The 17,095-nt window shown below is 40.5% G+C and overlaps 1 protein-coding gene across 1 annotated transcript in view; it reads right to left on the minus strand.

Moving 5' to 3' along the window:
* Positions 1 to 17,095, minus strand: part of XDH (xanthine dehydrogenase) — a 53,810-nt gene that overhangs the window by 20,972 nt on the left and 15,743 nt on the right. The window contains exons 9-21 of the mRNA XM_075042494.1: positions 16,947 to 17,033; positions 15,498 to 15,639; positions 14,590 to 14,682; positions 13,645 to 13,796; positions 12,611 to 12,704; positions 11,659 to 11,768; positions 7,719 to 7,903; positions 7,021 to 7,195; positions 6,432 to 6,521; positions 5,596 to 5,765; positions 2,920 to 3,043; positions 2,390 to 2,509; positions 730 to 826 (exon numbers count right to left, since the gene is read on the minus strand). Of these exons, the coding sequence (XP_074898595.1) occupies positions 730 to 826; positions 2,390 to 2,509; positions 2,920 to 3,043; positions 5,596 to 5,765; positions 6,432 to 6,521; positions 7,021 to 7,195; positions 7,719 to 7,903; positions 11,659 to 11,768; positions 12,611 to 12,704; positions 13,645 to 13,796; positions 14,590 to 14,682; positions 15,498 to 15,639; positions 16,947 to 17,033 (1,639 nt within the window). The remainder of the gene's footprint in view (positions 1 to 729; positions 827 to 2,389; positions 2,510 to 2,919; positions 3,044 to 5,595; positions 5,766 to 6,431; positions 6,522 to 7,020; positions 7,196 to 7,718; positions 7,904 to 11,658; positions 11,769 to 12,610; positions 12,705 to 13,644; positions 13,797 to 14,589; positions 14,683 to 15,497; positions 15,640 to 16,946; positions 17,034 to 17,095) is intronic.

Genomic DNA, 17,095 nt, shown 5'->3' on the forward strand with positions numbered 1-17,095 from the left:
CCTCTCAGGAGCTATCGATAGGTGATACATACACCAAGCAGTGACATGGGTCTGATAGTATTCCAGTTCACAGCTCTGGCTGTGAACTCCTAACTCATAAAGGTTTTAAACAATTGTTGATAACTGCTATGTTTATCCATGTCTCTACAACCTGCTTGGAAGACTTCAACTGAATGAAACCAAGCAGCACACCAAAACAAACCCATACTCAAAGACAGACCAACAATCAGCATTGAGAAAATGTTACAGGGCAGTGCCATGTTCTTCATGATACCTACAGCCACCAGTGTTGGCAGATCAGGTTTTCAGATACATGTATGTCCCATTTTCATAAGATAGAGTCATATACCAGGTTAAAGGAAAGTGACTGTCTATAAGATTCAGACCAGACTATGTCTGGACAGGGAAGAGTTCCTATATGGATACATTTCAAGAAAAAAATCACTTTATAGAATATTTGCTTGAGAAAAATGTGTCCTTATATTGGAAAAGAGTTTTACATTTACAGGGGCACAGCTGGGAGCATCCAAGTCCATTTGAAACTGAAATTAAATATTTCATAAGCTATTTGTATATAAAGTTAGTTGAAGCTTAATATGAAATTAATTTAGCCCTGCAAGCCTTACTTCCATGAGTTCAGTATCATATGCATAAAAAGGAGGCTGATAGCTTGACTTCTTTTGTCACAAACGATCCTATTTTAAAAGAAGTATTAATGCGTACTCTCACCTTCCAAAATGTGATCAGATTCTTCAAAGCCTTTCTTCACATCTCCCTTATTAATTCTTTTTATAGACTTAAGAAAGGATTGTTTTTCAATAGCTTCCTAGGAAACATAATGACACAATGAAATTTTTGTGGAAGCGGAATGAAAACAAAGCTTCCTCTGACTGGAGAAGAAATATCCAAGATAAAAAGCACAAGAACTTATCAGACACTAACTACAGTAACAGCCAAGTGACTTGACTTAAAGCAGTACAAAATAATTTTTGGCAACACAGCAATTTCACAATAAAAACCATAATTGGACAATCTTAGATTGCTCCTTGTGACCCATTTTACATTATGGACCCAGAACCTCAAGGACTGTAGCCACCAGAGATGACTTACAACTTCTGTTAACTATTGTCTGTGGCCCAGAAGGGGGGAAAAGGAAAAAAAAAAAAAAAGAAAGAAAAAAAAAGTGGCAGAAGGAGAAAACTGAATCTCTCAGATGGGATGAGGTCTTCTGCAGAAATAGTTCACTTCTGACCTAATATACAATAATCTTTCTTGGGGAAGTTTTACAAACGCATTTCACTTTTGCCAAAACTGAAGCTTTCCATAATGGGAAAAAAAATCACAGAATGATCAAACAACAACAACAAAATCAGCACATTTTTGGCTCCAGTCTCATCTTCCCTCATTGAATAAACAGCTAGAAACTTCAGAAAAGAAAAAGTACTCGCACGTTGTTTGTGAACCCACAAAACATACAAACAAACCTAAACCTCTGTCCACAGATGACAGTACCAATATCTGTACTAGACAATGCACAGGCTCTTTGTATTTGCATGAATACAATTCACATTACAAAACACATGGTATGAAATAGTGACCATTAAAAAAATTAATTAGAATCCCATGGTTCTAATTTGTCCCCAATAAGAATAGCTTCATACAGTTTTTTCTCATTTCTATATGTGAATGCTATATTAGATACTATCATTTGCTTTTACTGTCATCTAAGGAAATCTTGTCAACAAGCCTTCTAGTTAAAAAAAAAAAAAAGGCATGAAATTATCACAAATTGTTGACATTAATTTATTCAGCTTTGAGAAAAGCCACTTAATGGCTGTGTCCATACAGTCAGTGGAAATGTTCACAGTGGAGAATGAACTACTGAAAATTAATTTAATCAGCTTTGAAACTAGACAAGTGGTCTACAGAAATCTCAGAGAAGCAGTGCAGTGACAGAGCTAGAAGAGACATTTTCACCCCCTACTATTGAGTGTTATAAATCAGCAAATGAAGAATGAATGAATACCAATGAAGCCAGCAGGGTCATACCAGAGAATATTGAAAGCAAGCGCCTGTGGGTAAGAATGTAACTGACAGTAACCTTGTTAATTTAAACAAATTTGTGCTGAGCACAATATATCTACTAGAGTTTGGTTTATTTGTTTTAGCTTTAAATAACACAGAACAAGTTAATGTACTCCCAATCAGTACCACAAACATGTGTCCTCTTTATATTTAAATATACAAATTATTCCTTCTATCCATATCCTGCTGCATCCACAAAAACTAACAAAACATGTGGCTAAATAACCACATATGTGGCAATAGAAGTTAACTACACACCAGGGGGTCCCAAGCTAACTGCAGAAGCAGATCTGAACCATCTTACCTGAATTGTGACAATAGGTTTGAGCTCTTCATACTTAATCTTCACAGCTTTAGCCGCTCTTCTGGAATGTTCTTGTGTGTCTGCAAGAACTGCACCGATGATATGACCAACACAAGTCACCTACAGGCAAGATTAGGACCCACCATCATTTGGTGTGTATATATGCAGTAACTGAGAGGCTCATCATAATTCTCTTAATCTATTCCTTTCATGCAGTTTTTCATCTGTTTGTTCAGACTGGTCTATTTAAAATCAGTCAATGGAAAATGATCACAACCAACTTTGGACAGTAACCGAGTGAGTGAGTCTGTCCCAGTGGTCTGCAGCTTAGAGGAGAATAGTGCAAATAACACAGAAGAGAGGGGCATGGGGCAAAGGGTCTCAGGCCTTATTGAATTTGGCACCAAGATTTATTGACTCCAGCGCAGTTAGGATTTATGTCTGTATAAGGTAGAGGACTTCACTGGACAATATAAGAAATCTTATCTCCTGAGCAGTGTGACTGAAAAAGGCTATTTTTAACCACATACCACATCCTCAGCAAAGACAGTTTCATCATTAGCAATGCCAGTGATATTACTGCCAGGAACATCCTTCGCGGAGACAAAACACACAAATCCAGGAACACTCTGGGCTTCAGATGCATCTACAGAACTAAAGAAAGGAAGAAAGGCAGCGTTATTATTTCTCATTTTTCTTTTTGTCAGTGCATATAAGATACCAACACGTTTTCAGGCCTGATTCCCTGAAGTCTGGTTGTACGAGAGAAGGTGTTTGTCACATGAATACCGTGTGAAACCAAGGCAGAAAGGGCAACATATTAGACTAAAATCATTTGGGATCTATATGATAATGTGAATCCTGACTGTGAGTCTGATCACCAGTGTGCTGCTTTGGACTATACTGTATCATATACCTTTTCCCTAAGACATATCTGAACTTGATCCAATCACCACATGTACTAAAGATCCCTTGATACCCTTTACGAAAGACAGATTGGTGTTAGTGATGGTATGCCTCCACTGTCTTCTTAGCTGCCATGATTCTGTGAAGGCAAGATTCCTTCCTGTCCATTGATAAACATGAAATTTTACTGCAGGCGCATATCATCTACTGTGGGTTCACCTCTAGAGAAAAATGTGGCTGAGAGTCAGGGAGAAGTTGTTGAATATCAGTCACAAGGAAGCTGCACGTTATTTAAAGGATGCAAAAGAAATGGCGCTCCAAAAGACAAAAAGCTTCATGGAAGGCTTTCTTTGGTAATCAGCAAAAGAGATACGTAACCAAAATGCTTGTCTGCTTGAATCATATACAGATTTAAAACTAAGTGACAAGCAGGACAGAAAGTGACTATAAAAGCGCAATATAATTTAATTTTTATATAGAGCATTTCATAAAAAATGTATTGCAAAAGACTTCCAAGCTCATTTTGCAATATTTTGTACATTGGCTATGTAACTGTCTTGCTTTGCAAGGGAACTGTTGTGAAAAGAATAGCTGTGGCTCTGTTTCTGCTGAATGATTTATTGTCTTCTGTAAATTGCTGCAATTTTTCAGCATGCTTGTTTAGATTCCTGAAACACTGATACAAACTGTGCCTGAAAGTAGCTGTTTATGCATCCCAGTGAGCTACAGACTTTTTAAAAAAGACATTAAACGTATGAATGAACTTTCCCACATGAACTCTTAGACAGCAGGAACTGGAGACAATACTATTTTTCTTTGGAAAGTTCACTTTCCCTTGCTTCTGCAGTAATGCCTCAGAAACAATCCCCTGACAGTTTCCCTTAGTTAGAAATACAGAGGCAGATAATTTCTAATTTACACTTGGTGGTCAAAATCTGACTCAGGCAAAGTAGAAGTTTTCAGAGCCAGTATTTTGACCGACGAAATCATAGGCTGCAATACTTCTGTCATCTGATTAAATATTCCACTACTTCCTCTACAGAAAAATACAGGCTCACAGCTTGAAATGTGAGTGCGCAACACAAATGCAAGAGAATGTGTACAGCAGTCTTTAGAAAATACTGCATATTGTGGTCGCAAGCATAGATCTGATGCTTTCTCTATTGCTCCATCTGCACTGATAGTAGTAGCGGTACTTACACATTTGCAGCACTCATCAATGACCATGTTGCAACACCTAAGATTTAACTATGATGACAGAGCAATTTCTTTCATAGCCTGGGAGTCAATTACTACATCTGTGTATCCATGACCACCATGCTGCCTGTCCCATGTTAGACCACTGCGGGAAACCTCTGGACAGGAAGCCTAAATAGGCAGGAAGTATTGCCTAAGGAATGAACAGCACATCGCAAGGCTATTGAGGATGACACAAGGCAATGTAACGCAGTGTTCCACATCAAAGCAGGTGAGGGCAGATGAGTGTCTGCAGAGCCACCACAATATAAGCACAATTAAGGATTCTGGGGTGCAGTGAGTCCCACAATATAACAGCATGAAAACTCATATGAGAATGTAGACGGCATTACCTGCCAGGATAGGTGTTTTAGAGTTGGTTAGTCATTATTGTTATAAATTAGACATCAGTCATGCCCTGCATGGACAAGATGTTTTCAGAGACAGCTGCACTTCCAAATACTGACCTACCCACCTTGCTACAGCCAAGCACAAACAGGTCTACATCTAATAGCTGAAGTTAACTCACATAAGACTGTTATGCGGAGGGTTGATCATAGCCAGTGCAAGCAAGCACCGTGCAAGGCAAAAAACAGAAGACAGTACACACACAGCTGACTCACCAGCAGGAGTGCTGTGGCAGAACTGCATGTTACAACCTAAACTTTTAGGCAAATAGGAAAAAGCATGTTCAAGCTGCATGCTCTGGTTAGTGATTAAAATGACATCTTCTCAGACATTGTGGTTCTCTCCTACCCTGCTCCTTTTTAATCCCGCACACTTGAGTATAAGAGATGGGACATGCAAGAAGGTTGCTTAGGGCTGACAGCTTTGTGCTTCAGCAAAGCTCCGAGTGTGGTGTTAATTCCCTCATATTCCCACTGACACAGACTTGCAAGGCAGCTGTAACATATACAGCTCGCCTCCATGTTACAACATGCAATGAACTGGAGTTCCCACCAATGCAAAAACCCTTCCCTCACCTGCAACTTGACAGGTCAATGCTTTCTAAGCCACCAGGCACTAGATGCTTCCAACATCTGAAACTCAGAAGCAACACTTACAGGATCTTAGCGTGGGCTTTGGTGCTGGTCACCAGCGTTAGATACAGCTCATTCTCATAGTGAGGGATGTCATCACAGTAAACAGCTTCTCCACATGCTTGTTTGGCTGCTGAAACGTGCATCAAAGGCCGGCCCACCATATCTTCAACTGCCTGCCCCTTGGGCACTTCCTGGAGTAAAACACATGACTGACTACTACTGCTTAGATTGCAGGGGACAGAAGCATTGACAGTAGAGCAAAAAGCACTGTGAGACATTCTAGTCAGATGGGGAATGGGATGGGGGCTCAGTCCTTTGGGAAAGGCAGGTAAACAAGAAGGAGTGGCTGCACAGAGGGGACTATAGAGAATGAAATGAAAGGGATTCGGGTTTTGAAACTGCTATGGAAAAGAAGGGTTTGATGTGACAGCTTTCATAAAAGATTCAAATTCTGAAGCTAGCTTCTACTCTCAAAGCTGAAAAGAACAGGTCATTAATGGAGAAATAAGGAAGAAGATACATCCTGAATCTAAAGCCTGAGAGATGCAAAGAAAAGCAGACTGTAACTGTGGAAAGCAGAAGGGCAATTTCAGTTTGGATATGGAGCTGGCTGCAGGAGAAAAGTGCTACCCACAGCAATTTTTATGAAGCTGTACATGCCAGGAAGAGTCCTGGGCAATGACAGAGAAGAACATTGTATTCTAAAGCAAGGAAGGGACTGAGACCCAAATACAAGCCTCAGGAATGGCATTGTATAAGTTCATGTATTGCCCATACTCAGGGAGACAACAGGATAAGAAGCACAGTTTGAGCTACAGAAAAGCCCAGGTCTACATCATGCAGGTACTGCTACTTACTTGGAAGAGCTGCGCATTTGCAATAGGATCTTTGTGAAACAGCTCTGTAGCACTGATGTAGTTCGAGGGGACAGGCTCACACAGATTGTTCTGCCAGAGAGATATTAAAGAACAATCATCTTCCTTGCCAGTCCCTTTCTTACATTCCCCAGTAGCCCAGGATATTCTCCATTCTCCATCCTCTAGTGAAGATAATTCATCTTTTACTGGGTGAAAGGCAAACAGGGCTCAGGCTCTGTGCAAAGAATAGCCACAGATCCATGACAGCAGTTGTAATGCAACAAAGGGGAGAAGTATAGGAATCCTCCTGTGAACCCACAGATAAGCATTCTTCTACAGCAAGGTGGGGATGCTACAAAGAAGCAAGTGGGAAGATACACTAGCCACTGTCATGCAGGTAAGGAATAGAGTAGCTCTGGCATCTATTGCAAAATGGAGTTTGTTATTAGGTACGACTCTGCTTGAATCTGTGTCCTACCACAATGCAGCTGCCCAGATGGGTTTACCCAATGCTCCTCATGCCTCCCCCACCAAGACAGCACATACAGGTCCATCCTCCCCCAAAGCTGCCTTCCCTAGCAGCACTCACAGTGCCATGGTGGTCTTTGCTCAGTTTCTGAAGGACCGTCAGGTAGAACTTGAAGAAGAAGCTGAGTGTGAGTGTGCGTCGGAAATCCACCATCCCACCAGGCGCAGAAGGAGACAGATCCATCTCACCTGCCAGTAAGTGGCAGGCATTCTGCAGCAGCTTCTCATTCCAGTCTCTGCAAGGGAACAAATGTGACACAGAGCCCTTGCTCAGCCCTAAATATCACCAGGGCAGACTAACTTTTCTGACATGACAGCCCCACAAGCTCTCAACAGCCACCTGTTCTATCTCTGTTCATAGTATATGTGTCAGCTTTGCTCTTGTCTTGGGCTCACGTCATCTTTTCTAAAGATGTGGAAAAGCTATTCGATGATAAGAGTGCAGATTTCTCAGTCCAGTTTGAAAGAAAATCAGTTTTGTAGGTCATGCCCACGTCTAGCTTCTGCCCACTTCAACAGATGAGTAAATTTAGCAAGAAAATGGCTCTCTGAATGAGACACTGACATGGATCTTTGAGGGTATGGAGTACTGGAGGAAGCAAGGCATCACACAAAACAGAAGCAGCTGCAAGAAGTGTAGCTACACTTCTTCACCTTTCTCCTGTGTACTATCAGAGAGGATTTAGGGTATTTGAACTGCTCCTGTAAAAATCAGCACGATTCCATTAGACAGCCTTTCTATCATAGAAAAATTCCTACCTGCCAATGAGCTCCTGGCAAGTTTTTAGTGCCAGGACAGTTGTAGGAGCCATTCCTCCATAGCTTAGTTTTATCTCCTCCACTCGGCTAGTGCCATCTTGGAACAGGACTCTCATCCCACAGGTCACAATAGCAATGTCATCCTCCCGACGAGAAGCCTGCTTGAAAGCTGAGAAGTATTCTCCCTAGAAGACAGGAAAATATTTCTTTATTCTCTATCTTGGCATGCTTCGGAGTATAAATATGGACAAGCTGTTAACCTATCTCTACATGGATGAGCTATGCCAGGGAACTGTATCTGGTTGATTCATCTTGCAGGGCCAAGCAGGACATGTTTGTTCAGGCAGCACTGTATATTTTCACATGATTCAAAGATTAATTCTAATGTGTTAGATCAGTGGCTATTAGCCAACCTAGGACTGTGGGGGAAATGAGCTTTGACAGAGATCTGCTCATACCTGTCACATTTTTTCCATATCTTGAGAGGAAGAACCAGGACAGATTTTTTTGCACATAAACAAACATACAGTTCCTCAGTAACTCTTTCTTTCCCCCAGGCTGCTAAGCTGAAAGCCTCATCAGTAAAACTCATATCCTAAACCCCTTCCCTTTGAAAGTCTTTGAACTCTGCAAGTACTGAAATCAATAATCACAAATGTCTCACAGTTCTAGAAGAGACCAGACTAATTAATATAAGACAATTTCAATCAATCTGTTACTGCAAATATAATTCTCAATAACTATCCTGAATCCTCTGCTGCTTTCCACAGAGCGATGAAATTCTTTTAAATGTACCAGCAACTACAACTCACAAAACTCAGCAGCTCTCCTATGAACCGTGGCAGTAAATATGAGATTAACACTCTACCAGTATACACCAAGTGATGGTGTCATCCTGGAGTCACAGTACAGGCAGTTTTTCCCCTTGCCTGTCCTGCAGATTATGACAAATTGTTGTTCAGGCATCCTGCAGACTAAGAGAGGAACCAGATCCGATATCTTTGCACAGCCCTTCTGGACAGCTTTCTGCCAAGTTTCTTCTCTAATAGGTTAGCCAAGTGACTCTGCACAGCACAGCAGTCTGTTCATTAATTATTTCTACTCAGAAGTGGACAGCAATTCTTTCATTATTGTAAAGAACAATTCCTCTACTGTTGGCAATGAGAACAGTTTCACAAGAGGCCCCTTTTGCACATAGAGAACTTGTTACTGGAGATAGAACTGAAGGGTGTGTTTCATTTCCTGAATTCAATTAATTAGTGGTCAGCCAGCAGATAATAGCAGAGGAGCATCAATAGCATCCTCCCAATGAGGACATTCTGCCACTCTGCTTGTTAAACCAATTAGCTTTCAAAGAGTAAAAAACCAGCCTCTTCTCTTACTGCACACTTCAGAGACTTCCAATAACATGATTGCAACATAAAGGCAATATTTGCTTCACTCCTCGCAAGCCACCTTAGTTTTCTCGGTACAGAGTCCTGTGGGAGAAAAGGCACTCTATTTTTCCTCACTAGGAGTGTAGGTAAGATAACCATCACATCAGTTGCCCATGTCTGCCCTACCTCCTGATAAAACAACAGTGCATGTCCCCTCTAAACTATCATAGTGAAAGTTTCTAGGTGCTAGTTATTCTCATAGGAAAACCAAGCAACCCTTACTCTTAAGGGCTGCATATTAGGGACCTAGATTAATCTCCCCTCTCCCCTTCTGGACAAGATTCAACCACAGGCTCTAAAAGATTCATAGGTAATATTCACAACTGCAAAAACATTGTTTCCATGTAAATTTTTTCAGTCCACCACCGTGGAATATAGAGATCAATAACGGATGAAGGTTGGATGATACTAATTGAAAGGATGAAGTAAGACTTCATGACCACTTTCTCTCTCTTAGCAGGGCAAAAATTGTGATACTATGAGCCTATGATGGTAATACTGAGGAAACAGTAGGTTTAGATTTTTTTTTTTTTTTTCCAAAGATAGAAATATATAGGCATCGTGTTGTCAGGCTTTTTCTTTTGGAAGACCAGTAAATGTATATGTGATACATGATAATATTATCATAAAAATTAAGTAATAGTGACAAATGCGATAGAGAAAGATGTATGCAAGGGAAAGGACATGAAAAACTGATGGTCACTAAGTGAGTAATAAGTGGTGCATAACATTTATGAACATTAGCTGGAACACAAGGAATGTTTTTACAGTCCAGAAGAGAAAGAGGGTTGTTAAATAAAGGATATGTCCTGTTCTAGGAATGCCTTGTTATATACAAAAAGCTAAGCGGTTTTCTTTTCTGGAATCTGTTTATATTTTATCTTTAATCCAGTGAGCAGTTTCCTATTCTAAATACTATCTTTGCTCAGCTGCAATTCATTACAAGTATAGACTCAAAAATCTTTATTCCCTGAATATCTTAAATATCTGACACACAAACTAGCAGGGGAAAAAGGTGTTACCTCCTCTCCCTCAACAGCCTCTCTGTGATAAAGCCTACTCTGAGCTTAGTCCCCCTACAGCAAGACTGAGTCATGTAAACTGCTAAACTTCTTTAGTCTAATTCTTTCTGTTGTTTGACCAGTCCTACCCTTGTTGCAACAACTCACATCAATGCAAGAGGTAACATCAGTTATAAACAAACATAAACCAAAAAATTCGATCTAGCTGTGTGCTAGACATAGCCTTGTTTACAGTTGTGAGGAAATCAGTTCCAGAAGACTTTGCCTGCCACATGCCAGTACCTTCAGACATTCCCTGAAGAACTTTAGTCTCCCTGACTTCATGTTTGTGAGCAAAGAACAGCCAAGAAACCATGAAGCAGAGAGTTCAAAAGTTGTTTTAGTTTTTCAGATCAATGACCTGCATATAACCTAGGGATGAAGCCATTGCCCTACTTGTAAACATTTGTTCATTTTGTGAAATTGCCATATGACTGTCATATGGATGGAGGAATATGGTGTTTTCCACTGACTACCTCAAGCACGTTTCTCATTTTGGCAAAAAGCAATGCTTCCTGCAGTTATCACAAGATCAAAGAAGAATCACTCAGAAATAGATGGAAAAACACCATAAACAAAATAGCTGTGTTCCCTTAATAGTTAGATACAAAAATTAGAAAGGCTAGACAAAGGATTTATTGGTTCTATCCCATAATATGATGGCATTTCAAGTAAATCAGTGTTTTCCATTTCTAAAGAAAATGTGTTGCTACATGGTGAATCCTTGCATCTTATAACTTTTAGCCTCAAGCCCTAAAAAGGTAAATACCTTCACAGCCATAAAATTACAGTCTGGTGCTCTCAGCCCTAAAGGGAAAAAAGAGAGTTTTACCTCTTAGACATTCTGAATCAGTTATGGTTCATGTTACTACAGAAAGTGTTCATTGTTCTATTTGAAGGAAGTTTTGCAAGCTCATTTGAAGTTGCAAGTCTACATTGCTAAAATGCCCTAATCAGTCCTCATGGTTTCAGTCTTGCAAGGCAAGGATGCAGAAACTGAACTTCCCTCTTATCCATACACAATTTTTCCCATGTCAATTCACAGAAATTAAGCAGGAACCCCGGGAACCTTAACCTCAGGAACTGCTAGCATCTTTGCTGTACTATTTTGCAAACGGAACTTAAACCTCTGGGAACATCATTTTGTCACCGTTCATCATTACCAAATGCTCACAAAAAGCTCCAGATAATAAAGTGAAATTTATATTTCTTGCACTAGAAAACTTATTGGGCTTACCATACTTTAACACAGAGCCCAGCCCCCCTTGCTTGTCAAAAAGAGTATGTTGCTAGATTTTCACCAGATAATTTACTTGCTTCCTGGTCCACTTGGGACTACATAAGCATTTGGAGGTCAGTCTCCAAGGAAAGAAGTGCCTAACATTGAAAATAACAGTCAAATTTTAGCTCCATGGACATCGAAGTCTCTTCCTACAAGCTTACCTTCTTGCTGTAGGGTATTTCAACAGAGAGAAGTATTTCTTCAGGCTTAACTGCTGTCTTTCTGTATCCGGTGAAAAACTTCTCATCCATGGTGATAGTCCTTTTGCCCTCTGTAGAGCAAGGAGAGATCAATGGCAGATGAATGAATAACTCGGATGAAGAATGACAATAGCATGTGTGAAGGAGCCTTCAACCTACACAAATCACTCTTGACATGATATCAGTTTTCATTTTTCCACCCTCTTTCACCAAATCAGGAAGGATTTTCTTAGATTTATGTTGATCCTTCTGAAATCTATGACAGCTTCTGCCTACATATGAAGTTTTATTTGCACAGGAACTGATCAAAGAGACCTCCCTCCTTCTTTATCTAATTAAAGCAGAGCATCCAGGTGGACCAGTTTCCAACATAGCAATGTAATTCCCTCTTTCCCCTTTCCTTAGCCTGCATACAAACCAGTACAAGAGAAAGTCACTGATTGGACAGCCCACTTACTTTAGGGGAAGTATTTCGAAAAAATTCTTCCTAAGAGCAAATACAAATTGAGACATTTGGCTTTCTTCATAGAAAAAAACAAAACAAGTTTCAATCTGTATCTGAAAAATCCACAAGTATCAAAGTATGATAGTGACAGAAACAATTTCATGCCTATTATTTTTCATGAACAGGCATCTTCAACCAGCTCTTCACAAGGACGTGTCTGTAAGTACATATACAGTACCAGAAATTCATTCTGGCACAGAAGTTCAAAACTCTTTAGGAAGCCAACCTTAGACCTAGCCTTAGGACTTCAGCCTCAAAAAGGGCAAAACCCCCGAAGACTCACACTAAGCCTGTTTTACATAATGCTAACTTCCACTTTCAAGTTCTGACCTGGCCTAACAATCCATGGCAGAGGACTGTTGACTATCCCACTGCCCTCATTGCCACAGGGAAACGTAAGTAACTTACCATTTGACACCAGAGTCAGTTTGCTTCCACTTGCCATTAACACAGGATTTAAGTCAGAAATTGGGCTTGCTGTCATTATGTTCCCACCAAGAGCCTAGAGTGATAATATATGCATCAAATACTAAAAAAACTGAAGATACAGCCATAGCATCTTGTAATCCTGCATTTGTCCATACACCATGCACTAGAGGTTAGCTCTGCTTGAGTTTGCTTTGATAAATTCTTTTTTGCTCACTCAGCAATTGTAGGCCTTTAATGAAGAGGGAAGACATAAAAGCCATGAAATCCATTGCTGTCCCAGTCAATACTAATGTTTGCCTGAAACAGTTTTAGGAACAGTCTTTGGTAATGCATCAAAACTACCTTATGTTCAAACCACGTATGCCCAACAATGCCAAAATTCAATCACTGTAGCTGCAATTAAGGGAAGATCCCTGAAAGTATAGAGCATCTTTTCAGTAATGTCCAGGAACCCAAGTTTTTGGCTGCAATACAAATGTATGGCACGGTATCTTGTGGAACAAAATTTTCTGTTTGGTAGGTTGATTCATCTACTTGCTTGATATTTTTTTCTTTTAGTATATGGAGTTTGAACACACTGAACCCAAATTCTCTTTCCCTTTAAAATTAGAGGAAAATTAGCCAGATCTGATGCATTAACACTATGACTACCATAGTTGTGCTGGCAAAAATCTACACACCTGCTTCTTTGAAGCACTCTAAATACATTTTTGCTAAATTAGTCAAATCTCACTACAGTTTCCCCCACTTATATTGATAACAGCAATGGAAGACCTGGACAACTGCCATATTTCCCTTGCTTGCTAAATCTGTGATATCAGTGTAGCACAGACACCAGCTGAGACCCATGTCACTATCAGTTCCTGGGGCTGGTTTATGTGTACCTGCTTCTTTGCCTAGGTTTGCAAATGTTCTTGTGTGAGAAGCACAAGGCACACCAACAATGGATAAGGGAGGCCAGCTCCTCAGACTGAGCTTTCAATTCCAGTCCCTGATGCTCCTGAGTCACTTACAGCAACGTTCCTAATCTGTGGCCCTGCAAACCACCGTAGCTGTTCAAGGACAGCCTGGAAGACCTCTGTTTTGTAAGGAGGAAGCTCTGCCACCGCTTTTCTCAGCACCTCCTCTACCGAGCTGAGGGTACAGGCAGCGCCAAAGGTGACCCCTGTAAACAAACAAATGAAAAGAACTGTTGTTCTCCCAGACATCAAGGTACAGGAGGACGGTTATAACTGTGTCTACAAAGCTTAGATGCTACTGAGTTTAATTAGACAGCAGGGTTTAGAGAAGACATTCAGTCACAGTAGACTATTCTGTATGCACTGCATGTAAACATCAGATCCTTGGAACAAAATTTACCTTTAAATCACAGCTCATAGTGGTATTGCCTCTCACATGACAGCAACCCACTGCCCTTTTCCCTCAGTGTATTATGAATGATATTGCCCTCCTATAGGTATTAGTTTGTCCTTTGAGAAGTGAACTCCAACTCCTCTACAGTTTCCACACCTTAAACATGCTACCAGGCATTGGGCCACATGCAGTACATTGTCCTAATTAGATCTAACTATTTGTAAGGTTGATCTGTTTCTACCACGAAGATAAATGCAATACTTCACTTAGTCACTTAGACTGTCAAATCCAACATCTTTCCCCCAGTTACTAATTTTAAAATCTTTCTAAATAAAAAGACTGCCCATTGAAACCCATTATTAACCTAGTCAATAGACGTAAACCACCATGCATCAAACAGATAAAATGTCCAATATATCTTCTAGTGAAAGCCCTCTTTGATTCTCAAATGATTTTTACATATCACTCGGTTGATTCCCTGCATAGGAGTGGCATTAATGCGTACATAAAGCAGTTTTTAATCTGGGGATTTTCCTTGATATCTTCTTTATTATTTCATGGAGTCCCCACTCACTTCACAAGCATTCTGCCTCTTTTTTGCTCACCTGTTTCAGTGTGCTGAACAGCGTTCATTTCAGAGATCCATGCTGGTGCTATTATCACTGGATACAACATGTTCTTTAACCTCATCTCAATACCTTAAGAAAAAGTAAGACTCCTTCAGTTACACACAGGTGACAGAGAGCCTAAGTTAACCATTTCCCAATGAAATGGCAGTAGGCCTAATAAACAGTCAGTTCATTGACCATCTCTTACACAGATTACATAAGGTCACTTAGTCTAAAAGCTGTTTTCCACTAATACCAGAATTCATGTAGGGAAGTTTTAAAGACTCTTTTCTAGGATTACAATAACCTTAAATACACCGTTTAGTACTTGTGTAACCTGTCTATTGTTGTACATAATCCTTCAGGAAAGAACAATGTATACAATGAACCATACAAAGTTTGGGGATTATCTCCTGAACCAGTTGCTCAGCACAACAGAATTACTAAATATGTCTGAACTCTCTTCCTCAGCACTAACATTTGCAGAAGAATATATTTGGGGGGAAAAAACAGTAAGATTTCAACTCTTGAGGGTTTACTCACTGAAAAATCTTTCAAAACACAGGTTTCACAACTGAATTCGTTTGATTGTAAGGACAATTTACACTGTGCCACTCTCCTCTTCTCAAAATTCCACAAAACTAGCACAAAAGCTCAGAGGTCTAAATAAGTTTGTTTGTTTTTTGTTTTTTTTTTTTTTTGCCTGACACAGCAAACAACAGGGAAAACATTCACTGTGAGATTGCTCTACCTGAGAAGAAAATTTGTTCCTACATACAACCTGAAGATTAAACAGCTATTTAACAGCAACAGCATGAAGGAGGTTTACATTTGCACTGTTCTCATAGAATACTCTGTGGGAGGTTTTCTGACTGCTCATAACAAGCATCAGCTCTTCCTCTTACCCACTTCTGTGTTCCCCACAACGAGCTTGGCACTGGGATACTGGGATTTGAGAGCCACCAATTCCTTGAGAGTTGTAGGCTGGATCCACATCACACGCTCACCTTTGAAACACAGCTGTTTCTGCTGTTTGTTACTCTGAGTCTGCAAAAGTGAATTCAGATAGAGCTCAGATCCTACATCAAGCCAAGAATCCCTGCTCAGATTCTGCCCATGCCTATGCCAGGCTCCATCTCAGTCAAGTTACTGACAAGTGGCTGTGATATCCACACAGTTGGCACTAAGCCATCCCCCATGCTTCTGCTAGCAGTGACTAGAGTCTTTTTCATGCTGCCAAAAGTTTTGCCTTCCTGGTATTGCCAGGTGCATCCTGCTGCCACATCTCCCTAGCAAGACCTCTGCCAGCAAGCTCCATCTGACCAAAGTTCTGGCAGATGCCTGTGGCTCCAGCTGTCTTAGAAGTAATGGGTTTTCCATTCTCATCTCACTGCAAAAATGTCAGTCTTTAGCACTGCTGAATTTCAGTTACCAGCTGTAAGGCCAGATTCTCATTCCCTTTTTAATTCCTTCATCCACTGACTGAAGAAAACAGACTAACATGGATGCCTCTCAGCAACATCAGATCAACCCTTAGGCAGGAGAACATCCTAGAGAAGAAACAGAAGGGACCTTTCTCAAGCTAAATATATATTATGCTATGGTCTACAAGAACCTACTCATGCTGTAGCTCATGACACATTTAGTCTGGGTGCAGCAGCAGAACTAATGACTGAATTTCAGTTGTTCGTTAAATGTGAAAGAAGCTGTAAACATGCCATGTGCTGGACTAGAGTCCTGGCTGGGACACATTTGCTTAGGGGAAAACTACACTGAAAAAGACAGGAATGAAATGTGGAGAGAAACTAATCTTACCTAACTTTTGATGTCAATGTGAGCAGCCAGCTTCTACTCTTGCTACACTGAGTAGAGAGAAGTTGGTGTTTTCAGGAGGCCATCTAGTTGAAACATATATTTAGCTAGATCACATAGCTCCTATTTGTCTTCCTACACTATAAAGGGAGCACAGGCCTATTAGCTCAGATACAGCTGTATTTAATGTAGAAGTTCACATCTGACCTAGTAAATTGAAATCTGGATGTCAGCAACTGTTCCACCCCTGGGTAGGCAGTGACCGGAAAGGAAGGCAACCCAAGAGCAGGCATGTATGGTGAGAAACAGAGAGGAAAGCCAGCTGGGGCAGGCACTTGGCCTGCATATCTTTTAACACAGCCTGGCTTAAAAGCCTTCCCTTTTAAAAAACAGGGAAGCATTCATGCCCATGCATCTTCTTTTATCAGCAGCCATCTTTTGCATTGCCGTTTCCTCAGGGCAGAGACACTGTGGACACCCAAACCCTGGACAGAACAATGAAACCAATGAACCACATACTATTTCTTTTTGAATGAACTTACCATTAACTCTGGTGGGAAGATTGGCTCCTGTGTAGGGTCCAATGGCTGGAACTCAGAAGAATTGAACAGGCTGGAGGACATCATTGTCTATGACAGAGAAAATGCAAATGGCTGAGCAGCAGAGGAGAAAGCTATCCACACACAATCTT

Source organism: Buteo buteo, chromosome 12 (genome assembly GCF_964188355.1).
Source record: "Buteo buteo chromosome 12, bButBut1.hap1.1, whole genome shotgun sequence".
NCBI classification, from domain to species: Eukaryota; Metazoa; Chordata; class Aves; order Accipitriformes; family Accipitridae; genus Buteo; species Buteo buteo.